Source organism: Pteronotus mesoamericanus, unplaced genomic scaffold (assembly GCF_021234165.1).
Source record: "Pteronotus mesoamericanus isolate MK-2021 breed Mesoamerican mustached bat unplaced genomic scaffold, CSHL_Meso_final contig_78, whole genome shotgun sequence".
Lineage (NCBI taxonomy): Eukaryota > Metazoa > Chordata > Mammalia > Chiroptera > Mormoopidae > Pteronotus > Pteronotus mesoamericanus.
This window is the reverse complement of record NW_026555258.1, coordinates 6026667-6051096: the sequence shown is the minus strand read 5'-3', so window position 1 is coordinate 6051096 and position 24430 is coordinate 6026667. Positions and strand designations below refer to the sequence as shown.

The window sequence follows — 24430 nt, the reverse complement described above, 5'->3', positions numbered from 1 at the left end:
GCCACAAGGGGACAGCAACTGTTTTATTTCAAACAAGACAGAGTCCAAGGGTGGTCGGTAAGAACAGGAGTCCCAAAGGGCCAAGGATGCGGTTCTCCCCTAACCTAGGGTATCCCTCCTTCCCTTGTCCAGAGAGCGGGACTCCATCCCAGTCTCACCCACAGGGTTAGACAGGGCAGCCACTGACAGCCCAGGACAGGGAGGCGGGGGAGGCCGCCCCTCCATGCCCCTCAGGGGGCCGTGTCCCCCAGCAGATGTCCAGTGTCAGAAACAGAATGCGGTGGGGGTGGAGGTGGGGGACAAGAGGTAGAATGATCCTGCCACCCCTGCAGAGCATCGCCCAGTGCCGGCCTCTGGTCCCAGGCAGCCAGTCTTCCACAGTCTTCCAGTCCCTCCCAGCAGGGTGCTCAGTTCACTGGGGGGCCTCAGCGATGGCCTTCTCCACTCGCCGGTACCAGGGCTGGATGCGGGTGTGGCGCATCAGGTCGTCGAAGGCCTCCAGGCCCTCCATCACACGCAGCACGCCGTACACTGCCTGGGCGTGGGCACAGAACGGGCATGCAGGCCTGCCCCATCACCTGCCAGCTGTGCGCCCTGGGGCTGTCACCTCCCCCGTCTGAGAGCTTCATGGCCCCGCTGAAGGGCTAACTTTGGATGTGGGGCTTTGAATTATAGCAAGGTTTTACCTGCCCCACACCCACATCCCCATTTGGGGCAATGCCCCCTTTCCCCACCCAGAGTTTCCTTTGGGAAAATGCCTTCTCTGACTCCCAGGTGCTGAGAGACCTCCCCCACCACCTACAGAGCGGGGCCTGCCGATCAGTGTGTTTCAGCCGGTCTGCAGGAACGCTTCCCCGTGGACCAGGAAGCAGGACTTTGCTGGGAGCTGGGGGACTGGTGCACCACTGGACAAAGGCTGACCTTGGGCTGCAGCCAACTCCAAGGAACTGAGATGCAACAGGGCATCCTGAGCCCTGGTTATACCACCTGGGCCCCTGGATCCAGCCAGGCCTGAAGCCAGACCCTCCACTAAATCTGTCCATTATTGGAACCAAGACAGTTCCTTGTAGTTGGTTTTCCTTCAGCCCCCGACAACATATGGAGCCAGCTGCCTCTGAGGTGGGGGAGCTGGGAGATGGAGGTATTGCCTACACCTGGGCTCTCCCTGCCTGGGCTTCCCTGCCCCAGAGCCAGGTTGCTCCATCTGGCCCCCCCCAGCCCCCCCCCGCCCCCCCCGCCCCGCCGCCCACCACCACCACACTCACCAGATCAGCCAGGTTCGGCTTCTGGCCCCCCATGAAGGGCCGGTCTTTGCCCACGGCCGCCACCCACTTGTTGGCGGCCTCATACAGATCCTCACGCACATCATCCTGGAGGTGATGCCTGGGCAGGGAGAGGAAGAGTCCCTCAGGGAGCCCCCACCCAGGCCCAGGTGAGGTCGGCGGGAAAACCGTTGAACGCACATGCACACACGCGCACCATCACCTGCTCTTGAGCCGCTTGCTGATGAGGAACATGGCAGCTGCGCCCAGGTACTTGGCCACGGCGCCCTCCACGGCCCCGAACTTGCCTTCCTGGACAATGTAGTCGAAGGAGGCCAGGGCCTCGGCAGGCGTGCGGTACACGTTGGGGGAGATCAGGTGCACCAGCCAGTCATCTGCCCACTGCCGCCACTTCATCTCCTCCCTGCGGGAAAGTGGGGGGCAGGGGGCGGGCCAGGTGGGCTTCCCAGGCCAGGGCCTTGGAGGTGGGGAGCAGAGCAGACCCACAACCTAGACCTCCCAGTGTATGTATGTGAAGCGGAGGTCTCAGCAGCAGGTCCTGAGGGAGACTCAGCCCCAGCCCTGGTGGTCTCCCGTGTTGCTCCCCCCTCACAGTGTCTCACTCAGCCTGGGCCCCTCTGGGGAAGACCACCCCGCCCCCAGCCCTCTCCCGGGCAGCCCCAGCCCCACTCACGTCCTGGCCTCCTTCCCGCCATACATTTGTTGGGCCTCCTTCTCGTCTAACATTAGCCAGTACTTGTTGCAGAACTCAGTCACCTCCTTGCCCTGGTCATTCATGGCCTTCATGGGTGGATAGTAGGTGATGATGACTTCCAGGGGCTGCCTTCAGGACACATCCAGAGTCTCACCCCAACTCCCTTCTCCTCCAGGAGACCGAGCCCTTGCCTCCTGAGGGTGCATATCCACCCCAGCCTGACCGGGCCCCGAGGTGGAGCCAGGACCGACTCACAAAACTTTTCCACCCTCTTGGGGGTGACACAGGAGGTCCTGCAGCAAGAGGGATTTGGGGCAGACGCCAGGAACACTCCCCTGACAGAGGAGACGTGCGGGGCAGCGGAGGGGGAGGCTCAGAGTAGGACAGCCACGGCCCATTCTGGAAACGTAAGCAGCAGCCCCTCCCTGCTCCCTGCTAGGACTCAGTGGAGACAGAAGGGATAAAAGGCAGCCTGCTGGGCCCCAAGGGGCTCCTTACCCCGACACCAGGTAGGTCTTGAGGGCACTGATGATGACAGAGGAGTCGTTCAGTTGTTGCTAGAGGAGAGAAGGTCGGTTTAGATCGTGGGTGGGGATAGGAGGCTCTAAACAACACTGGCACCCAAGCATTCCACTGGAAACTGGCCCACCCCTGGGGGTTTTCCCCAAAAACCCACACCCACTGAGCTCTCCCTTCCCCCAGGATACAGTCCCCAATCCGGGGAAGCCCATGATAAGCCCTCAGGGAGATCCAAGTGCAGCTAATGGGGAGGAGGGTGTGGGAGGACCCAGGGTCCGGGCCCTGCCTGCGGCACCGGCCTGGCCTCCAGGGCACTGAGGAGCAGGGTGGACTCCAGAAGCTACACACTAGCAGCCAAGCACTGGGCCGGGCATTCCCTGCAACCTGGAGCGTATGGTCCTCTGTTGACTGGAGAAGCCCCAGAGAGGCTAAGTGATTAGCCCCGAGTCACACAGCTGGTGAGGGGCAGGGCCACACCTTGAACCCAGACCACCCTCATTTCAGAACCCACACTGATAAGCTCTGTGGGGCTCTGTGTGCATCCCTCAGACCTGGCTGGTGTTTGGTGATGGGGCAGCAGGAGGGCAGCTTGCATTTCCTGGGCATCTACTGTATACCAACTACTTTCCCCTCTAATTCTCAGCTGAGGCCAAGAGCCCAAGTTGCTTCCAGGGCTGCAAAGGGGATATCTACTCAGGGGATATTCCAGGACGACCCAGGACATGGTAGGGCGCTCCTGGAGCTCACCAGGCTCTCTCCTTCCTGGGCCAGCAGGATGGGCACCTTCCTGTAGGAGGAGAACTTGATCTCGGCCCTACGCACAGGGTTCACCTCCACCACCTGGTAGGGCAGGGCGTGGAAGTCGAGGAAGGCGCGGACCTTGCTGCAGAAGGGACATGTTTTGTACTGGTACAGAGTCAGCTGCAGGCGGTCAGACAAGGAGAGCTGGGTGGGGAGCAGAGGGAGGAGGCTTCTGAGGCCTGGTCCCCAGGCCTGCCCCTAAGCAAACTTGGTTCCTAGGGGAGTCTTCTAAGATGACCCTGTGAACACTGGGAGGAATGGGGGCGGGGGGCCGGGAGAAAGGGGATACAGGGAGGTGGGGAGCAGGCTCCTGCAGTGACGGCCCAGGCTCAGCCCGAATCCAGGGTGCTTTCCAGACAGGAAGTGTAGTCTGTGCAGAAGGAATCTTCTGGTCTCTGTCCTACACTGGAAAGACGCTTGTCCTCTTCCTCTTGTCCCGAGGGGACAGCAGGCACCCACAGGAGTGCCCTCCCAGATGCAGAGTAATTGTCTCAACTCAGAGTGCACATCCCCACTCCCCCAACCCCAGGGACCTCTGGGTGCAGGGGCAGAGGTGCAACCCAGACAGTTGCCCAGCTTTGGCCAGAGTGTGGTCTACCTCCAGTCTCCAAGGAGGAAGGGCTGTCTCAGGGCCTTGGGTCTGGATCATGGATCCTGCATGTTCAGCAGGAAGGGCCCAGATGAGCTCCAGTCCATTGCCCTCAGCGCTCAGATGGGAAACTAAGGCTGGACCGTGGAGAAGAGCAGGGAGATAGAGAGACCTCTACTCCCCTCCCACCCACCCCTTGTCCCCCTGGGTCCAGGAAAAAGCACCTGTGGACGGATGGTGGCAGCTGCAGCAAAGTAAGGACTGTGCTGGTGCCATGCACAAAGCATTACTAGGGCAGCTGAGCCACTACCTGGGTGGGGAGACACTGCCGTGTCCCTTCCTGTCTCAGGACCTGGAGTCTAAGGGTCATGGGTTCCATAAAGATGCTAATAATAATACTAATAAATACATACACAACCTCAGTATTTGGAATGGGATAAAGAGGCAAAGAGGTTTTCTTTCCCTCTTCTGTGACCTCAAAATTTTTCCCTGAAAAAGTCTTTAAATAAGTTAGAAAAACAATCTTAAGACAAAGGCAACAATTGTAGTTAGGAGGCATCAGTAGCAGCCCCATTTCACAGACGAAGACTGTGAAGCTGAGGGCTCGGAGTCAAAACCAAGTCACTCGCCCAAGGTCGCAAGGGGACAGCGGGGGCGATTCCTGACCCTGCCGCTTCCAGAAGTACCAACGTTCGACGCTGACCCCAGCGTCCCTATCCGTGTGCGGATCGGTCCAGCCCGGGCTTACCTGCGCGGCCGAGCGCTCGGCGCGGAGGTCCTGGGAGTGCAGGTGCCAACGCGTGGTGTAGTACAGCCCCATGGCGCCCCCGAGGGCCAGAGCCGCCGCCCCCAGCAGCCGGCGGCTCCCCTTGGGTACGATGGCTGCAGGGCCCTGGCCTCCCGCCGCTCCCGCAAAGCCAGCTCGGCTCTGCACGGGTAATCCGAGCGCCGGGTTACCACACAGCCTCCAGGCCAGAGCGCGCCCGCCGGGCCACAGCACCCGTGCAGCCTGGGCCATGTTCACTCTGCCGGCGCCGCGGGCGGGAGCGCGAAACTAAGACCTCCGGGTTTAGGGTTCCCTTAAAGGGCCAGGTCTCCGGCGCTCAGCAGGTTGCCGGGGTGACAGTGACGCCGAGTGGGGAGGAATAGCCCTCGCGGGTTGGGGCGTATTTGCCCGGTGCCTAGCTTTCAGACACGCAGCAGAGCCGCAGAAACACATCCGGGGATGTCTGGGAGTCGCTAAATTCCCAGGCTCCTGAACATGTAGATGTAACGGAACTTGGCGGTGACCCGGGCCGAATGCAGGGAATACCCGGTCGCTAGCCTCGACTCGATCACGTAGCTTCCGGTGTCGCCTCTGAGCCCCCAACATCATCTGTAATATGTGGTAATTTCTTCCTCATGCACCCAATCGAAAGAAACTAAACCTTTCGGAGTGTCAAGGAGTTACGGCTTCAGCTCCTTATGGGCTGCGGAAATGGCCATACCTCACCAACAGCGGACGCCAGGGACACAGGCTCTTTCTGCCCTACCGCCCCGCTGCACCGTTTCTCCTATGACCAGAACCATAAAAACTTCCGTACACATTGGGGACCTAAAGAAACCATGTGTCTAAGATTTCGCCCAGACCCCGGCTCTCCCACTCACAAGTTCCCAGAGGTAGGATGGGGCAGAATAGGGGCTGAATGGGGGTCCCAGTCTGCTCCGGCCCTCTGCCGGGCTGGCTAGCCCTGGCTGAGCGCCCGAGCCTCCACCACCTAGGCTTCTCGGCGGGCAGCCCCAGGGTGGCCCCGCCCGGAGGCCGGGAAAGGGGCGGTAGATCCGGGAGCAGGCGAAGATCCGAGAGCGAGACAGGCTGTGCGTCAGGAGGGGTGGAGTCTGATGGCGGGGCGGGGACAGAGATCTGCCGGGTTTGTGCCAGAGCCTAGCTGCCGCAGGTGCGGGGTGTTGGGCGGGGGGCGGGGCTCGGTCCTTGGGGGAGAAGTCTTGTGAGAGGCGGCTCTCGGGCCAGTTGGTACCGGCCTTCGGGGCGGGGCTCCGGCCTCCCCGCAGCCCTAGGCCTCGCGGTTCCACTCCTCTGGTGACACCTTTCCCCCGCGGTCTGCATCTTTCGCCCGGGGCCCTCTGTCCGCGTGAGGGTCTCCGCGTTCCCTCATCGCGCGGTCCTTGCGGAGCCCGAGCCGGCAATGTCGGGCTCCTACGGGGACGTGGGCCTGTCGGTAGAGGCCGGCGCAAAAGGCAAGGACGATGGCTTCAGGGAAGCAGGTGACTCGCAGACTGCTGAAGCGACCTTTGCTTTCCCCTTGGGAGGGGCGGGGCCGGGTTAGGGGTTTGGAATCGACCACGGAGCCCTCCCATCCCCGTTCCCCGCCCCTGGGTGCGTTGCGGCTGCAGGCGCCGTCTCGGAGTTCAGAACGAGCACCTGCGAGTTGGGTACCCGGAAGCTGCAGCATTCGAGAACTGTGGGCAGCCGGCCCCGTTTTACAAATGGGGGAGCTGAGGCCGCTTCATAGACACTCGCGCTCTTGGATTTGTTCCAGCCACTTTTGGGGACGCTCAGTCCTTTTGGGGACGGAGGCTCCCGAGGGGGCGGGTCTTGTGGACCTTCCGCAGTGGGGGCTGCCTGGGAGGGCGCGCGTGCCCTGCGGAGTCAGCATCCTCAGCCACCTTTACCGGTGTGTTCTGGAGCCCAGGCGAATGTAACTTGCTTACAAAGCAGCCTGTCGCGTGCACAGCCCCGCCCGCGTGGGGGTAAGATAAGGGTCGAGATGTGGCTTATGAAGAGAGAACCATCAGCACTCTTTTTACCTTCTCCATCCTGTTTTCCCTTCTGTAAAATAAAAATAATTATTCGTGTCTCCTGCCTTGAGAGGTGTCAGGGATAAGTGGGAAAATTAATGAGGAGAAGCTGGAGGCTAGTGAGGTCCTTGCCTTAGAGGCCCCTATTTTTTGCCCACCTGGCAGCCGCTCCAGCTTTGCCAAGTAATAGGAAGGAAACCCAGTGACCAGCCCCTCCACCAAAAATACGTGGGGAAGTTCTCCCTTTGTTCTCCTGGCCAAGAGTGGGCAGGACGTCGGGGCAGGCCCATGCCCCTTGGCATGTGGCCAGGGCTCACTGCCCTCCTACCCTGCCTCTTACTGATGCGTCCTAGCCAGGCCTCCTGTCAGTGGCCAGCGCGGAGCACAGCCCTGCTTAATGCCCAGGGGACCTCGGGCCTGGGGAGCCAGCTGTGGCCAAGCAAGTCCAGGGATCGCTGTGCTCTTCCCTCTTGCTGTGGGGCATCGGGACAGGTGGCTCAGGTCCAGGGTTCTCACATGGATGAGGGAAGGAGCCTCTGTCCAGGCATAGCCCAGGTCTGGCCAGCCCATAAGCTCTGTGCCAGGCTACGACTTCTGTGACCTGCCCTCAGTATCTGGTGGCCAGCCTCCTCCTGGGTCTGAGTATACATGGCCTTCTATGGCTCTATGACAGACTGCACCCTACCCCCCCTTATATCTTTTGAAAAACAAAGCTGAGTGAATTGAAAGATCAAACTGGTTTTAATTAGTGATTCATGAATTAGGTAGCATCCCATCTAACAAGAACAAAATGGGAGACTTTTTCCGGCAGAAGACAGGGCAGGGACAGAAGAGAGTATTACCTCATTACTGCTGACCCGGAAATGCCAGATTGACCCAGTTAAGATTACATTTCTGGGGAAGATTGCGATCAAAATTAGGTTAGGTATCGGATCTCAGTTTGGTGATGTGGGCTTAGCACAAGTGACATCATTCTGGGCCTCTTGTCTTTTTAAACTGACCCCTCTGAACATGCTTCTCTGTCTCCTTCATCCTCTCTTCTGCAGCCCTGCCTCTTAAGAATCGGCTTCTTCAGGATTTGGGCTTGACCCTTCCAGGCCACATGCACACAACCTCAGCCACCTTTTCCCTCCCTCCCCTGGTTTCTTTTGCCATCTTTGTCAGGGGTACCTAGCCTGTGGATTCAGGTCAGCCCTATCCTGACTCCAGGCCTGGGTTTGTAACTGCCTCTGGGTCAGGAAGGATGCCCGCCAGGGAACCCACTTCGGTTCTGGCACAACCACCCAGCTGGCTATCTGTCCCACCCACCAATTTCTCCTTCCGCAAGGGAGAACCAGGAGTGCTGTCAGCCTCTTCACCCTCCCTGACTGCTCAGTCCCCACTCCCCACTTCTCTTGACCCTGTGACCCCAGGGGGTTCTACCCAAGTGTCCCACTGCCCCTTCGTCTCATTCAGAACCTACTGAAGAGATGAACCTCAAAATAATCAGGCTGAATGAAAGAGGCCAGACAGTAAAGATTATATACTATTTGGTTCTACTTACATAAAACTAGAAAATACAAACATATGGTGACAGCAGATTGGGGGTTGCTTGGGGGTGGGGTAGGGATGTGTGGTGGAGAGGAGAGGAGGGAAGGGGCACGAGGAATCTCGGGGGTGGTGAACAGGGTCACTGTCATGGTCGTGGTCTTGGTTTTGTGGGCATTATATTGCCAAAACTTACCAAATTTCTGAAAAACCACAATGAAGGAGGTATGTCAAAAGCACCAGGATTATAACCCAAAGTATAAAATAAATACCCACATGCCCATTCTGATACAAATAAATGATTGACTTAACAAATAAATCAGGAGAAGACAAATCTCCCGGGCAGGAGAATTCCAAATAATTTATGTAGCCACCCGGCCCTCTAGGAGGCGGAGCGCAACCCCCTCCCCGTAGCTCTGGGCCCTGCAGGGCGACTTCCTTCCCCAGAGAACAGTGTGCAGAGGGGGAGGAGAGTAACCTTACAGCGGAGACACCTGACAGCACACCTCTGCCAGGGGGTCAAGGTCAACATCAGCAGTGATCAGCCACGTGGATAGCATGTGACCTTGATAGGGTACGATGCAAGTGGCGCTTTACCTCTGTGACTTTCCTCCTAAAACATGAGCCCATTCTAATCATGAGAAAAATACCTGGCAAGTCCCCATAGAGGGACATTCTATACAAAATATGGGACCAGTGTCCCTCAATACTGTCAGGATCATCAAAACCCAGTCAAGTCTGAACAGCTGTCACAGCCAAGAAGAGCCTCCAGAAATGGAACAACTAAATGTAACACAGGATCAGATGGGGCCCTGGCACAAGAAAAGGGCATTGTATACAAATCAAAAAAATCTGAATAAAGTATGGACTTTAGTTAAAAATAATCCATCAGTAGTGGTTCATTAATTGTAACATGTATCATTACTGATATAAAATGTTAATAATAAAACAATTCCAGTTACATGGGAATTCTGCAAACTATGTTCACAATTTTTCCGTAAATCTGAAACTTAAAAGTTTATTTTTAAAAACTCGTGTAATTGTGCACTTTGAATATGTGCAGTCTCTAGTGCATGGCTGGTGTACTCTGTGGGAAGATTTGTTAATAACATGCCAATTTCTATGATGTTATAGGGACACTCTTTTACTTCTTGAATCCATAAATTACAGTATGCTGGGAAACTTCCCAGTTCATTAACTATAGCATTCTCTTACCCTTTAATGTTTATAGAATCTATAGTTATAGCCTTTTAAAAATTCCTACTTCTATTCATGTCTCATATCTTTGTTGAGAAATTTTTCCAAATTTCTGCTTATGATTTTTCCAAATTTCTACCTAGACTTTTCCAAGAGTCAACTTTTTGCTTTGATATTCCTATTGTATATTTCTCTTATATTAATTTCTGCTCTTCAGAAGTTATTTACTCCTTTCTTGTATTTTCTTTGGATTTATTCTGTGGTTTCTTTTTTTTAGATTTTATTTATTTATTTTTAGACAGAGGGGAAGGGAAAGAGGGAGAGAAACATCACTGTGTGGTTGCCTCTTGCACCCCCTCCTGGGAACCTGGCTTGCAACCCAGGCATGTGCCCTACACTGGGAATTGAACAGGCAGCTCTTCGATTCGCAGGCTGGTGCTCACTCCACTGAGCCACGCCAGGCAGGGCTATTCTGTGGTTTCTAAAATGTCACTTTGGACACTTTGCTCATGACTTTGAGCCTTTCTCATTATAAAACACACAATGAAAGCTGTGCATGTCCCTTGTTTATTGTGAGCGCAGCAGGGCGTTAGAGTCTGTTTCCTGTGAGATCTGGTGTTCTGGTGAAGGGAAGCCCTCCAGAATGCCCAGACTACTGTCCAGCCAAGATGGCTGTTCAGACAGATCCTCACCAAGGTCCTCTCAGGCCACCGGAAGACAAGCCACCCCTCCCTGCCTGCCCTTGCAGAGCAGTACCCCTCCCAAGCAGCCTCCCCTTCTCTACTCTCCAGCCGGGGCTGCCCCAGCCTGTCCCTCGCCCTACTCTTCACTGGCCCAGGTCGGCCCCTTCTTCTTGTGAAGGTGGACATGCTCTCCCTTCAAAGCCTGACCTTGTCCTACTTACTGCCTGTCAAATCTTGCTCATGACGCCCCTTCCCGAGAGGGAAAGGCTCAGCCACAGACCCCATCCCATCTGAAATGAGCACTTAGTGCGTGCCCAGGAGGAGCCCAGCTGGGACCCCTACCTTCCTCAACCACTGAGAAGAATGGGGAGGGGCAAAAGGGAGGACCCAGGCAGGAGCCTGAGCGCCTCTCAGACATTGTTCTCATTTAACCCTGCCCCCTGGACTGGGCACTCTCCTAGTGTGTGCTGGGCTCTCAGGGTACAAAGACAGAAACAGGCTGTTGTGAGAGGCAGACCCCTCCTCACATAAGCTGCCTTGGTGGCGTCCAATAGACACCCAGCCGTGGGCCCAGGGAGCATGGGGCAAGGCAGTGACCTGGGAGCATCCACCCACCACCAGCTGGTTGCCTGAAGCCCACTGCAGACTCTGCTCAGAGCAGTGGCCTCCAGTCCCCGCCTCGTGGTCCTCATGGATCCTCCCACCTAGGGTGAGAGGCAGAAGCACCCCTCTAAGAGGCATGCTTGGGCCAGGCACCCAAGCCCCAGAACCAAGAGACCGTCTGGGGCCCAGACCTCGTGTGGTGGAACCTACTGCCCACTGCCCAGTGGACCCCGCTAGTGGGAGGAATCCAGCGGGTGTGTAACGGGCTGTATGGGAGGGGATGCCTTTCAGAGCTTTTTCCATGAGCAGGGGCCCCTCCAGGGGGAAGGGACAGGAGCCAAGGAGTGCTCAGGTGAGCCCTGGCGAGCCCCAGCATGAGCCATGGGGTGTGGGGGCTGGAGAGCTGCTTCTGGAAACTAGAGAATCAAGCCAAGGCCCCAGGGGCACAGGCCTTCCCCTTCCTGGGTGTTTGGTCCTGCCGTGGCTAAGGAGGGCCCATCCGTGGACGCCAAGAGGTCTTGCTGCTGTGACTGGCCTCCTGAGGCATCTGCCTGAAAGCTGCTCCTCGGTGCTGCCCGGGCTCTGAGAAGCCTAGTCACCCGCTGCCCGGGGACCTCTCGCCAGCCCTTCCGCCAAGTCAGAGGGTGCTGCTGCTCCCCCAACCACCCGTCATCCGTGGCCGGGCTGAACACTGCTCACAAGCTTCCGGAAACCAGTCCACGGGCTTAGAAGGGACTCCTCAGATGCAATTAGCACAGAGGATACTTGGCTGCTTTCCTGGGGGGATTAGGCCAGGCGCAGGGCCCGGGGCCCTGCGTGGGAGAACCGGCCACGGTGGTCCCTGGGAACCTCACCTCTGGGGCATGTGGAGAGTGGAGAGCCACCTGCCAGACACAGCGGGGACGGGGGCGCCGGGTTTCTCCTGGCTTCTTGCCATAGACAACCCCACATGTGGGTGGCATTAAGTTCCTGTCATTGCTAAAGGGACCCAGAGTGGGACTTGGAAGGCCCAGCCATCCCAGGAAGGGCTTGGCCCCAAGGCTTCTGTGTGGCTTGCTGTGGCCCCACTGGGGACGTTTGCAGCTCCTAAAGAGGGAGGGGGAAGCTGGTGGGGTGGTCCTGCAGGACCACCCCTTGGGAACCAAGAGGGGGGCCAAGGGGAAGCAGGCGCCACAAGTGTAGTGCTGGCCATTCTGAGAGCCCTGGGGCCCAGGGACTGCCCCCAGCTCTGGCCAGGGTGAACCCGAGAGTCCCCCACTGGGCCAGATAGGTGCCCAGCCCCCGTGGGAAGGGGGCGGGCGAAGAAGGGGACAGCCAGGGTCCTGTCTGGCCTGAAGCCCTGAGAGTCCGCCTGAGTCCAAACGGGAGCCTACCCCACGCTCCTCACCTGCCCTCCCGGTACCTTCTCAGCATCTGTGAGGCAGGTGTGCGTGTTGAGCTGACCCTCCCACCGAAGCCCTGCTGGACTCTGAGGAGGGTGGACACGGCTTGGTGCCTTTAACCCCAGCCTAGCCTGCGAGGACCTCTCTCTTCCTGAGGCAGAAGGCAAGAAGCCTCGGCCAAACCTCTGCCCTCCAGCTCCAGCCAGCCCAGCACCCAGGTCCGGGCCAGGACAGAAGGCCGGAGGCAGCCAGGTGAGGAAGAAATGATGAGACGACCTTCAGCAGGTGTCGGTCAAGGGCAAGACCACGCAGAGATGAGGACGGAGGGAAACTCTGAGATGACCTCCTGTGGAGACCGCCCTTGTGTGCAGCGTGTGCATGGCCTCAGAGTCTGCAGCGCGGCTGTTGCTACCGAGAGGGGCACTGGCGGGGCGCAGGGGTGGGCAGAAGTCAGCAGGCACCTGGAGGAGCCAGGATTCCAGCGGCGCCCCTGGCCTGGGCCACCTCCCCTCCCGCACCTGGCCCTGGCTCTCTCATGCTGCAGACCCTTCCTACCCACCGCCCCAGTCATCGCAGGGAGCACTGGCTACTCGGATCCCTGACTTGAAGAGCCTAGACTAGTCCATCCAGCGACTCCTTGGTGATCCAGGGCACTGCCCGTCTCCTAGTTAAAATTCTCTGGGGCTCAGCTGTCAGTCTCTCCCACACCCAATAGTCACCGAAGACTTGAAGATGCCTTTTAAGGTCAAAGAGAGTAGCGGGGGTGGAGCCCCTGGACCTGCTAGTGGGGGTAAGGGTGGCCACGGCGTGAGAGCTTTGGTGGCAACATCCTTGAAGCTTTGTCCATCTCCACTTCCTGCCATTTCGTCACCCAAACAGGCAGGCAGGGCAGGGGCCGGGGGGGGGGCCTCTCTGCCTCGGGATGGCCGAGGCTGCACCCTGCACACCAGCTCAGAGCCCCATCCAAAGCGCCCTCCCTCGGCACCCGCTGACCCGGAGCCCAGGCTGAGCAGCAGGAGGGTAGAGCCAATGAGGTCCCTGTCAGTTTCCTGAGGCCAGCGAACCCTCAGCCCAGCCTCAGGTCAGGCGTCCAGACAGCCTCCGCCCTCATGGTGACATCTGGGAGACACGGCCCAGGGGCTGGGACCCATCACTGACCCCCGGGGACAGCCCCCGGCCCCCGCCCAGGGAGGAAACTGCTCTGCAGGACACAGCCGTGATTGGCCGTGGCAAGAACGCATCGAGGGACCCAGGCCGGGGCCACTGGACGCCACGGACCCAGGCTGCGGCCAGAGATGGTGAATGGTCTCAGCCACCTCTGAAGGACAAGGCCACGTCCCTGCGCTCCCTGTGACCCAAAGCACCTGGTGTCCAGAGCAGTCCGGTGGAGAGCTGGCCTCCAGACCCCAGCCCCTCACCCAGCGCAGGTGCGCGCCCCTCGCCATCCCCGCACCGGGATGCAGCCGGGACTGCAGCCTCCATGCTTTCGCTGAGCAGCCACGTGTGCAGCAGGAGCACCCCACGTGGGGTCTCTGCCCACTGGGCGCACTGGAAGGGCCAAGTCCGCAGGGATCCGCTTCGGTTCAGGTGCCCTCCTGCAGATGGGGCACGGGAGAGGGGAGGGGCCGCCCCAGGGGGCAGCCCTTCCAGATTGGCTCCGAGGAGGGTTTCCCCCGTGCCGGGGTTGTCCTGGGGCCCTAGAGGGCCAGGAGCTGGGCTTTGAGACCTCCGGAAATACACTACGTCCTTTCCACTTTTAGGTGCCCCACCCTTCCCTGTCTCTTCTGAGAGGCAGGAAGCAGGGCATGATCTGCTGGGGTGAAGCATTCTCTGCATTCATTGTGTGCAGGGGAGGGGAGCCTCACTGCAATCCCCACCCTGGCCTTGGGCAGAGCAGGGACTACTGGAGGTCAGAGGTGACAGTCTGGATCAGGACTACTGAACACAAACAGGGCCACCCAGAGTGAGAGGAAGGGGCACAGAGAGTGTTCAGGAAGCTCTTGTCCCTGCAGAGGTGTGGAGCTCTGGGGAAAGTCCCCTCGTGCCTCTCCTGGCCTTCCTGCCCCTCCGTCTTGCACAACCCTGCCACGGGGGAAAGGGGAAGAAATCTTACCAAATGTTTCAGCAAAAGTTGCTGGAAGTTACCTCACCTTTCCCAAATTTACCAATGGACAAATCACTCCGCCCTGGGGTGAGCCGGTGAACAGGAAGGACCATAAGTAGGGCTCCCCAGGCCGGCCTCCTCACTTGCCTCTTCCTCCTCCACTGCCTGCCCAGCAGCTGCCCAGCTGCCTCGGCCCTGAAACCATGCCCCTAGCTCTCCTGTGGCTGGGCCTCGCCCTGCTGGGCGCCCTGCGCGTCCAGGCCCAGGACTCCACTGCAAACCTGATCCCAGCCCCGCGTCTGTCCCGGGTCCCGCTGCAGCCAAACTTCCAAGATGACCAGGTAAGGGGCCTGGTGGGGCAGGTGCAGGGAAGCCCCCAGGAACAGTGGGAGAAGAAGCAGGGAGAGGCAGCGTCTTAGGGAGCGTGTTAGGACAGGAGGGGCCGGGCTTCAGCTCAGCCTGCCGTTGGCACCGCTGAAGGAAGCCGTGCCCCGTGCCCCCATCCCCACCCCGGCCGTGCTGATCTGCCCAAGTTCACACTCTCTCCCATAATCTCCACGGGCTACGCAGGGTGGGAACATGTTCAGTCCCTCTGCATGATGAGGAAACTGAGGCTCAGGGGGACCAACTTGCCACTGCCACGGGTCGCTCCATCCCTGCCAGACTCAGGGCTTCCTCCTGTCCCGCTGACTCCAGCGGCCGCTGGCTTCATCAGCGCAGGCCCAGCCAGGCCTGAGCGCCCAGTCAGAGGGCCTGTGGCCCCGGGAGAGGGGCTCCTGGCCCTGCTGCCCAGAGGTGCATGCAGGGACAGAGCAGGAGGGCACCTCACGGGCCCACCTTGCCTATCACCGGCCCCCTGCAGTTCCAGGGGAAGTGGTACGTCGTGGGCCTGGCGGGGAATGCATTTTCAAAAAAAGAAGAAGGCCAGTTTAAGATGTACACCACCACCTATGAGCTGAAAGAAGACCACAGCTACAATGTCACATCCACCCTGCTCAAGTGAGAGCCACCGCCTCCTGGGGGAGCATGGAGCATGTGGGGCTGCCTGTGGGGAGGTGGTTCTGAGGCGCAGACGGATATCATGGCCAGGGCATGACCGAAGCTGACAGATAGTCATTCACCCTAATATTCAGTACTAGATTCATATCATTGCTCCTTCCTTTCTTCAATCATTACAGCAGCATTTATCGGCTACTCCTGTGCAGGCAACAGTAGGGATGGACAGAGAGCCCTCAGGAAGCAGGACAGAGGGTGCAGGGGTGTCCTGGAGTGGGAGGAGGGTCACTGGGCCCAGCCTGGAACCCCACCCAGGACTTCACTGGGGGCTTCCAGGGAGGTGGTCTCAGGGCTGGGCCTTGAAGGAGGTGCAAGGGATTCACCTCCCTGGCATGAGCTCGTGAGCAGCCTGGAGGCGGGGGCAGGGGCGCCACACTGCCAGGGCCTCCGTCCCTGCCCCCAGACAATCTGCTGAGGAGCAGAGAGCCCTCTGGCTGCAGTGGGGGGAGGAGCGGCGGGGTGCCGGGCGGCTCCCGAGGGTTCTGAGTCTGGCACCTGAGGGGGAGGGGCAGGAGCATCTGTGCAGTGGGCGGCAGAGCAAGGGTGGGTTTGGGGAGCCAAGGACAGAGGCTTCCGGGATGGCCCAAGAGCCAGGGGAGTCCTTGGCATGTGGGGCAGACCGGGAACCTTGGCAGGTCAATTCCCCAGAAGAGGTTATAGACAGGGAGACAGCAAGACAAGAATAGGGGACAAATGCCCAGGGTGCGGAGGACAGCGTGCCGGGGAGGCCATCAAGGGGAGACAGCCCTGAAGAGGGAAGGACGGTGGGCGCTGGAGGGAGGGCTTGAGCAGGGGCAGCCCGCATAGGAACAGCCAGGGACAGGCTCAGCGGGGGTCGGGGGTGCGGGTGGGGAGAGATCCAGGCCTCCTGCTGCGGGGGGGGGGGGGCTGGGCTGGACCCAGGGCGGCAGAATTCTGGCCCCTCCAGCTGCAGCCCCGGCCCCACCTCACCCAACCCTGGGGGTCCAAGCTTGAGGGTCTCCCCGACCCCCACATCTCCCCAGCACCTGCACCTCTCTACCCTCCCCCCTGGCAGGGGCCAGCACTGTGACTACTTTACCAGAACCTTTGTCCCAAGTTCCCGGCCTGGACAGTTCACGCTGAGCAACATTAGGGGTGAGTCCTGAGTGATGTGGGCCCTGGGGGCGGGGTCCCAGGCTCAGGGTCCTCCCGGAGGGGAACGGACCTCCCTGAGCCTCCACACAGATGCTGTCCCATGTGGGGCTGGGGAGGAAGGAGCTGCTCCGTCCAGCCAGCCAGGTCTGACCCCTCGCTGTCCACCCCACAGCGTACCCTGGACTGCAGAGCTACATCGTGCGAGTGGCAGCCACCAACTACAACCAGTTCGCTATGGTGTTCTTCAAGAAGGTGTCCTCGGGCCGGGAGTACTTCAAGATCACTCTCTATGGTGGGTCTCCGGCCACCCCCTCCCGCAGCGGGACCCAGCTCCTGGTCACTTTCAAAGGAGGGGAGCAGCCCATCCCCACCCAGCCCCCAACCTCCCCTCCAGTGCCATCTCTGTCCCTAGCCCCCAAGATTCCAGGGGAAGAGAGCTTTCCAAAGACCCTCCATGAGGAAGGGGTCTGAGCCTCATTCATCCATTCCGCAATATTAACAGTGTGTCTCCTGGCCACTCACTGGCCATCTTGACCACAGGGAGGACCAAGGAACTACCCCGTAAACTGAAGGAGAAATTCATCAGCTTTGTCAACTCCCTGGGCCTCGACAATGACCACATCCTCTTCCCTGTTCCAATCGGTAATGGCCAGTTGGGCAGAGGGGAAAGGGACAGGGGGACCATCCCCCAGGGAAAGGGGAGAGGTGGGGATCAGTCTCCAGCTCTAGTCACTGGAGCCCCTTGGGAGCCACTTTGGGTTCAGGAAGACCACGCTGCACCCCAGGGGACTGTGGAGCCCCCAGGGATTGGGGGCCAAGTGCCCTTCCCTGGTGGACAGTTTGGGCCTCACCCAGATGAGCATCGCAGGCCCAAGTCCAAGTTTCCCCAGTCTCATTGCCCGGGGCCCACCCCCACTCCCCCTGATCCTGCTATCCTGGGCCTCACACTCCCAGGCCCCTTTGTCCTGGGCCACCTCTCCCTGTACCCCTGGCTCTGCTGTTCTGGGCTACCTCCCCCCTCACTCTGGAACTTGCTCACCACTGACTTGGGAGGTGCCTTTGTCTTCAGGCGATCTGGCAGGCTACTCAAGGAGCCACCAGCCTCTCCCCAGCAGAGGGGTTGCCAGGGCTCATAAGGTTAATACACAGGAGACCTGAGCGCCCAAGCAGGTGGCTGGGCCTCATTTGCCTCCTCTGGAGAATGGGTGACCCCCCACCCCCAGCCAGGTCTTCTCAGGCCTTTCTCCAGGTTCCCTCCCCACCCTCATCTGCCCCTCTGCTGCCCCAGCCCGGAAGGGAACCCCTAGATCTGCTGCTGCTGGGCTGGGGCCTGGGGCACCCCGGGGGCAGTCCAGGGGGATCCTGGTGGGCAGGGGTCACACACACAGCCCCTGCCCACTGTGACGGACTGTCTCCCCCACAGACAAGTGCATCGACGACCAGTGAGCATGTGGCGAGTACGGCTGGGGACAGGGCTGACGGGAGCCTAAGTGCGGTGGCCTGCTGCGCGTCTCCTGGGCACCGCTGCCCACCTGACTCCCTCAGGCGCCTCCGGTCTCTCTCCATCCCCACTGCCTTCCTATCAGCCTCTGCCCCAGATGCTGCCCAGCTGCCCCCACCAGCCCGGACACCAATGAGAGAGCCAGGAGACGCTTCTCGCAGTTCAGGCCACCAAACTGCTCCTGCAGCCACCCTGCTGATGGAATTGCTCCTTGACTGCTAAATAAACACATGCCCCCAGCCCCCGTCTGTGCTCCTTGCCCCCAGGGCCATCAGGGAGGGGGAAGGGCAAAAGGTGGCTCTCAACATCACTCCCAGACCTCCCTTGAGGTCCTTAGGGAGGGATGGAGGCCCCAGGACCTGAGCCCATCTCTGACGGGACTCTTCCTAGTATAATCCTGAACAATCCTGGGTCTACCGCCAGGTCAGTGGGAGCCTCTGCATGTCCTGACCTTTGAGGGGTACCCAGCTTAATGGAAACGCTGATGGGCCCACACCTCATGCCTACACTCAGCCACCTGCAACAGGGGCTAGAGCCAAGGCTCAGCCAGGGCCGCGGAGCTGCAGGGAGCAGGGGAGGCTCTGGTGCTGTCACCCCCAACTCGCCAGGACCCCTGGAAGATGGCAGCCAGGCCAGGAGGGGTGCACAGTGGGTATGGCAGGGGAACTGCCCAGCTTGAGGCTGTGCCAGGCAGAGAGGGTCACCAGGGTAGGCCCTTGCCCTTGTACCAGCCTCCTGCCCCCACGGATGGGTGGCACTGTCCATGCTGACCTCATTCAGAGCACTCTCCCTCACCCCCACCTCGGTGGTGACCTCTTGGACCACCAGGGGCAGGGCTGGGGGAGGTGAAGAGAGGCACATGCTGCTGGGGATCCAGATTCCAGAAGGCTGGAGGGCTCCAGGCCTGCAGCACCCCTTGACTGGGCCTGTGTCTGGGGCATGACAAGCTCTTGTCCACCCACAGGCTGCGGCTGTAGCCCCTCTGCGTTTGTATCGCGTACAGGAACTCCCTCTCCGGCCTCTTCTCCCCTGGCAAGGTCAAAGGCCAGAGACCAGAGGAAAAACATGCAGACTCAGAGATGCGCAACAGACCCTCAGGAAGACATAACAGATTCCCAGAAACATGCCAAGGCATGCACAGATACATGCCACGCAGACATAGCAGGTGGATGCAAATGCTCTTGCATGGAACCTACACAGATGCATGATGCACATGTCCACCTATCTGAGCACCCAGCTGCTCCCAGGCACGTTCCCAGCACCCTTTCAGAGCCAAAGATCCATCCCTCTCCAGGAATGGCCCAAGTGCTATCCGCCGCCTGCTCCGTCGTCTATGGGCACAGGCATCTCCTGAGGGGACTGTGAGGGTGTGGTCAGCCCCGCGTGGGAAGGAGTGGAGGCTTGGCTGGAGGGTGGCTGATTGGAGGACTGGAGGAAGGATGTCCACATCTTATAGTCGGGGGTCAGCTGACCTGTGTGAGGGACAGGTCACAAAAATTCTTCAGGCACTGGTTCAGCTGAGGCGTCACCTGAACTCAACCTGGTTCAGAGAGAAGAGGGTGGCACTGTCCATATGCAAGTCAGTGGTGGCCCTTATTACAGGCTGTGGACTCTCTCCTTCTCAAGTGAAATAGTGGGACAACTTCTGGGACAGAGAAGATCCCTCCCAACTGTCATAGTAAGGAAGCATAACTGGGCCTGACCCCTGGCCTGATAACAACCAATGTGACAGGATCAGGCTGCCTCCTGGTGGCAATAGTTACAGCGGTCCCAGTAAGTGAACCCTGTCCCCTAGGACATGCGACTCTCTCGTCTGGAGCCCGGAAGAAGATCACACCTCTGGGTCCAGCTCAGGAGCGACACTTGCTAGCTGGGTGACTTTGGGCAGGTCGGGGATGAGGGCAGCTGGGCCGACCTTATCCCGCAGCTTTCCTCGACCCACAGCCACATGCAGCCGTCTGCCACACAGTCCTTGATTCTCAAGGACGCTGTGAACAAAACTGGTCCGAAGCCACAGGAGGTCTTTAGAAACCGTGCGTCTTAGATTTCGCTCACACGGAGGCGCGAGTTGGTCCACATGCAGGTCTCCAGCAGCAGGACGGGGCAAAACGGGGACAGAATGGGAGGAGACACTGGAGGGTGTCACAGACTGACCCCGCCCCTCTGCCCAGCGCGCTCGCGCGACCCTCCGCCACCTAGGCTCCTCCGCGGGCAGTAGGGGAGCAGCCCCGCGCAGGCGGAGGGGGCGGAGCTGGCTGTGAGGGCGGGACTCAGGGTATGGGGCGGGGCCCGACTGAGGGCAGGGGCGGGGTTCTTGTTGTGGGCGGGGGCGAGTTTGGGGCGGAGCTCCGGCTGCCAGACTGCTGCCTTGTGGGCGGGGCCCCGGCTGACCAGCCGCCGGCTGCGTTCGTCCGCGCTGTTCCACCCTTCCGGCCTTGCGTTCCAGCCACCGCTTCCACCTTACACCCCGCACCGGCTATCGGCGTGACGGTCGCCTTGTTTCTGCGTCTCGTGGCCCCTGCGGCGCCCGAGCCTGCAATGTCGGGCCCCAACGGGGACCTGGGCATGCCGGTGGAGGCGGACGTGGAAGGCGAGGATGACGGCTTCGGGGAAGCAGGTGACTCAGGGGGACGGCAGAAACGACCTTTGTTTTCTCAAGGGTACCTTACGGAAAGGGGGAATCGGGACCGGGACATGGGTTTGGAGGCTAGGAGCCCTTCCACCCCCCGCCCCTGGGTGCGTTGCAGCTGCAGGCGCCGTCTCGGAGTTCAGGACGAGCACCTGCGAGTGGAGCCCTGGAAACCGCAGCATTTGAGAACTGTGTGCGCACGGCCCCGGTTTACAGATGGAGAAACTGAGGCCGCTTCAGGGACACTCGCCCTTTTGGGATTTGCTCCAGCCACTTCTCCCCTGTAGGGACGGAGGCTCCTGACTGAGGGAGCGGGGCCAGTGGGCCTTGGCTCAGCAGAAGGGGCTGCCTGGGTGGGCGCGCGTGCCTTGCTGAGTCAGCATCCTCAGCCACCTTTGCTGGTGTGGTCTGGAGCTCTGCCGAATGACTTGCTTGCAAAGCAGCCTGTTGTGTGCCCAGCACTGCAGTGGGTGGGAAATGAGGTGTGGAGAGGCATCAACTCCCTTCTCATCCTCTGGAGCCTGTTTCCCCATCTGTAAAATAATGATTAGTGTCTTGTACATTGAGATGTGTCAGGATTAAATGGGAAAATGAATGGGAAATATTTAGGAGGTCCCAAGATACAAGTGTTCAGTAAGTGGTTATCATAATTCCCTTCAGTATAATAAATATTGTTTTATTAACTTAGAGCACAGGACTTAGTAGACATGGGGTAGAGAGCTTTGCGTTTAGTTTTGGTAACAGTTTTATTGAGCTATAATTCACATACCATAAAACTCATCCATTTAAATTGTACAATCCAGTGGGTTTCAAAATATCCAGAGTGTGCACTAATGACCACAGTAGTTTTAGAACACTTAACATCAACCAGGGACTGCATTTAATAGAGGTAGAAGACCTCCCCAGGGGGAAAGTGGTGGGCTGGTCGCTTTGCCCTGGGCGCTGCTGGTGAACAGCTGCCGGATGTGTGTAAAGTGGCATCAGGAAGGGCCTCCGAGGAGTCACATTGAGTGGCCACTGGCAGATTCACAGGACTTGGCACGGTGTGGGGGAGGGAGGCAAAGGCTTGGGAAACGCCCTTGACACAGATAAAGCCTGGTCCCAGTGGTGTGGAGACACCGCCGCCCCCACCCTCCTCCTCGCTGTGTCTCATAACACAGATTGTGAGGTGTTGGTAATAACGATCATGTCCTGGCTTCAGCCAGACCCTGAGTTCTTGGTATCTCTGAATCCTCACAGCCACCTGGTTCTTATATTCCCCTTTCCAGAAAGGTGCAGTAACTTCCTGGGGTGGGCAGAGCTGGGGCTGGTGGGAGTAGAGTTGGGAAGCCCGAGCACCCTGCTTCCCAAGTCTGAATCTTGGCTCTGCCATCAACCAGCTGGAGGACCCTGGGCGGGTCCCTTCCTTCCTGGGCCTCAGGTTCCCCATCTGTACCACAAAGTGGTTGGGCTGTAAAACCCAGCAGAAACTTCCTAGGACTATGGCCTCGGCGAGGTGTGATGGGTGCTCTTCTGCCAGAATGCAGACACGTTTGCATCCATATCCCAGACATCTTCCAGCCCTAGCCTTTTCCAGTCGCTGGCGGCTACTTCCCCTTTGTCCCAAGCTGGCAGCAGAGTGTATCTGAGTCATGGACTGGCTCAGAACTAGCTCCCACAATGGGCACAGGCTCAGCCCTTGGGTCCTAAGGGACTTTGTGTTGCTGAGAGGTAGGTCAGCAGTGGCTGCGGAAGAGGGAGTGATGGTTTCCAGTGGAGACCAGGGAGGGCTTCTCAGAAGAGATGTTCTGAGTTGGTCTTTAAATGGCTGTTGTGGTTGAGGCATGTTGGGTGGCAGGGACAGTTAAGCAAAGGCAGAAAAACTGAAAAGTTAGAGGCTTCATTCATTCATTCATTCATTCATTCATTCATTCAACAAATGCTTATTGTGTGATAGTGAGGGCCTCAGGGAAACAGCAGCGAGCACAAGACCGTTCCACTCTCACAGAGCCCTGTAGTCTGGTAGGGAGGGCAGATCAGCACACATGTAACCGCATCAGTTGATCTGGACGTGGGGGCCATGGAGGTGTGAGGAGAGGGATCGGGCATGGAGGCCTGATCCAGCCTGGGGCGTTGGGAGGGCTCCCTGTGGTGACATCCATGCTGAGACTTGAAGAATAGGACTCATCCAGGAGGAAAGGAGGGAAGACAGACGGGAGGAGACGGCCCAGGCGGAGGCCACAGCGTGTTCAAGGGGCCTGAGGTGGGCAAAGGCAAATATGAGCGAGGAAAGGGGAAGGCATGGGAGGCGGGGCCGGAGAGGAGAATGGGGTCTCGGAGTCCTCTGGGTGCTTGATCCTAAGGGCAAAGGCCATGGAAGAACTGGAAACATGGCTGGGCCTGGGGGCAGAGGCCTGAGTGGCCTGATTCGGGAATGTGGGCTCTGGCCTGTAGGCAGATGAAGGATGTGGAAAGGAGATTGGCAGCTGGCAGGTCTTCCCAGGCAGGCCCTGGCTCACCCGCCCGACCACGCAAACCCTAGAAAATAGCATGGGAGCTACGGTATTATTTCTCCAAAGCCTGCCCTCTTTTGATATCCACCCACTTTCCAGATGGTGACATTGAGGCTTAGGAAGGAGTAGGGGCTTGCCAGAGCCCTCTTGGGGGCAGGCTAGGGGATAATGGTTGGGGGTGAAGGGTGTCTGTGAGCCCTGGGGAGATGCGGGATCTTGGCTCTCCTTCCCCTTCCTTCCAGAATATGCTGCCATCAACTCCATGTTGGACCAGATCAACTCCTGTCTGGACCACCTGGAAGAGAAGAATGACCACCTCCACGCCCGCCTCCAGGAGCTGCTTGAGTCCAACCGGCAGACGCGCCTGGAGTTCCAGCAGCAGCTGGGGGAGGCCCCCAGTGACGCCAGCCCCTAGGCTACAGGAGCCCCGAACCAAGCCCCAACCCTGCCTCCCCAGGCTGGGCTCTGGGCTGGACGCACACCACCTGACTTAGACACCTTCTCAAGGGCTGGCCTACAGGTCCCCCAGTGGCTCCGCCTGCCCGAGCCACTCTTCAGGGACTCCCCTTGGCGTGTGTGGGCCAACCCCCACCACCCAGCCTCCCCGCCTGGGGCCAGGTGTGGGCCTGCAACCCCTGGCCTGCCCGCCCAGTTCCTGGGCGCTCTCCATTCGCCCAGGCCTTCCATGTCCTCATTAAACGGGTCTCCAATACCACCGCGCCTCTCTCCGTATCCTGGGATGGGAACATCAGTGGCCGACAGGTGAATCAAGCAGTCAAGGCGTTCCAGGCCTTGCTCATGCACCAGCAGCTCACGGGCCTTGAGGTGGGGATGGGGTTCTTGCCTTCTTTATTTCTGGACACAGAGAGTACGGGTGAAGTCGGGACTTCCTGCCCACCTGGTACACTCCTGGCCAGCAGCTGCTTCCCCAGCCAGGCCGAGACAGCATCGGGCACGCTGGGTGACCCTGTGTGATGCGCTTAGCTTCTCCGGGGACTAGGGCCTTTCACTAAGATGCCAAGACATGCTGTGCAACCTTGGGCACCACTCTCCTGCTCTTGGCCTCCGTGTCCCCAGTTGGTCTGATGGACTATCCGTAAGGGTCTTTCCAAATGGGGAAATAGCAGAACTAAAGATCCAGCTCAGCCTATGCTCCATCCACTGATGATTCATCCCAGGGTCACCTGACGGGAAGGGCAGAGTCCCCGCTGGAGCCCCATGAACTCGGAACCAGAGGAGCAGCCAGAGCCCCCTGTCCTGCACTTCAGCTTCCACAGTATCCGGCTGGAGAGAGGCTAGCACAGGGGTCCAGAGCTCAGGCCGGGATCAAATCCTGGCCATTCACCAGATGTATGACCTTCAGCAAGTCACTTGGCCTTGCTAGGCCTCAGTTTCTTCATCTGGAATCTGGGGGTAACAAGACCTTCCTCCTAGAGTCGCTGTGAAGATTAAATG

The 24430-nt window shown here is 59.2% G+C and overlaps 3 protein-coding genes across 3 annotated transcripts; 2 read left to right on the top strand and 1 right to left on the bottom strand.

Annotated features, from left to right (window-relative positions):
* Positions 1-4957, bottom strand: PTGES2 (prostaglandin E synthase 2). Its single transcript, XM_054584865.1, has 7 exons — positions 4635-4957; positions 3244-3441; positions 2476-2534; positions 1957-2106; positions 1486-1686; positions 1266-1383; positions 1-535 (listed from the first exon to the last, which is right to left on the bottom strand). The coding sequence occupies exons 1-7, from the start codon at positions 4902-4904 to the stop codon at positions 413-415; spliced, it is 1119 nt and encodes a 372-aa protein (XP_054440840.1). The 5' UTR covers positions 4905-4957; the 3' UTR covers positions 1-412.
* A 9402-nt stretch (positions 4958-14359) lies between these two features.
* LCN2 (lipocalin 2) lies at positions 14360-18086 on the top strand. The gene is made up of 6 exons (XM_054584862.1): positions 14360-14522; positions 15044-15180; positions 16274-16353; positions 16526-16645; positions 16894-16995; positions 17777-18086. The coding sequence occupies exons 1-6, from the start codon at positions 14385-14387 to the stop codon at positions 17797-17799; spliced, it is 600 nt and encodes a 199-aa protein (XP_054440837.1). The 5' UTR covers positions 14360-14384; the 3' UTR covers positions 17800-18086.
* A 2131-nt stretch (positions 18087-20217) lies between these two features.
* Positions 20218-23689, top strand: BBLN (bublin coiled coil protein). The gene is made up of 2 exons (XM_054584317.1): positions 20218-20471; positions 23218-23689. The coding sequence occupies exons 1-2, from the start codon at positions 20393-20395 to the stop codon at positions 23388-23390; spliced, it is 252 nt and encodes an 83-aa protein (XP_054440292.1). The 5' UTR covers positions 20218-20392; the 3' UTR covers positions 23391-23689.
* Positions 23690-24430: the final 741 nt, after the last annotated feature.

What these genes read in the sequence shown, in the direction of transcription:
- PTGES2 (XM_054584865.1), bottom strand. Translation starts at nt 4,904, where the DNA reads ATGGCCCAGGCTGCACGGGTGCTGTGGCCCGGCGGGCGCGCTCTGGCC. An exon ending in AAGACCTACCTGGTGTCGGG is followed by an intron (nt 2,107 to 2,475) that starts GTAAGGAGCCCC and finishes TGTGTCCTGAAG; the next exon opens with GCAGCCCCTGGAAGTCATCA. An exon ending in AGCCGAACCTGGCTGATCTG is followed by an intron (nt 536 to 1,265) that starts GTGAGTGTGGTG and finishes GCCCACGCCCAG; the next exon opens with GCAGTGTACGGCGTGCTGCG.
- LCN2 (XM_054584862.1), top strand. Translation starts at nt 14,385, where the DNA reads ATGCCCCTAGCTCTCCTGTGGCTGGGCCTCGCCCTGCTGGGCGCCCTG. An exon ending in CAAACTTCCAAGATGACCAG is followed by an intron (nt 14,523 to 15,043) that starts GTAAGGGGCCTG and finishes GGCCCCCTGCAG; the next exon opens with TTCCAGGGGAAGTGGTACGT. An exon ending in CTTCAAGATCACTCTCTATG is followed by an intron (nt 16,646 to 16,893) that starts GTGGGTCTCCGG and finishes TCTTGACCACAG; the next exon opens with GGAGGACCAAGGAACTACCC.
- BBLN (XM_054584317.1), top strand. Translation starts at nt 20,393, where the DNA reads ATGTCGGGCCCCAACGGGGACCTGGGCATGCCGGTGGAGGCGGACGTG. An exon ending in TGACGGCTTCGGGGAAGCAG is followed by an intron (nt 20,472 to 23,217) that starts GTGACTCAGGGG and finishes CCTTCCTTCCAG; the next exon opens with AATATGCTGCCATCAACTCC.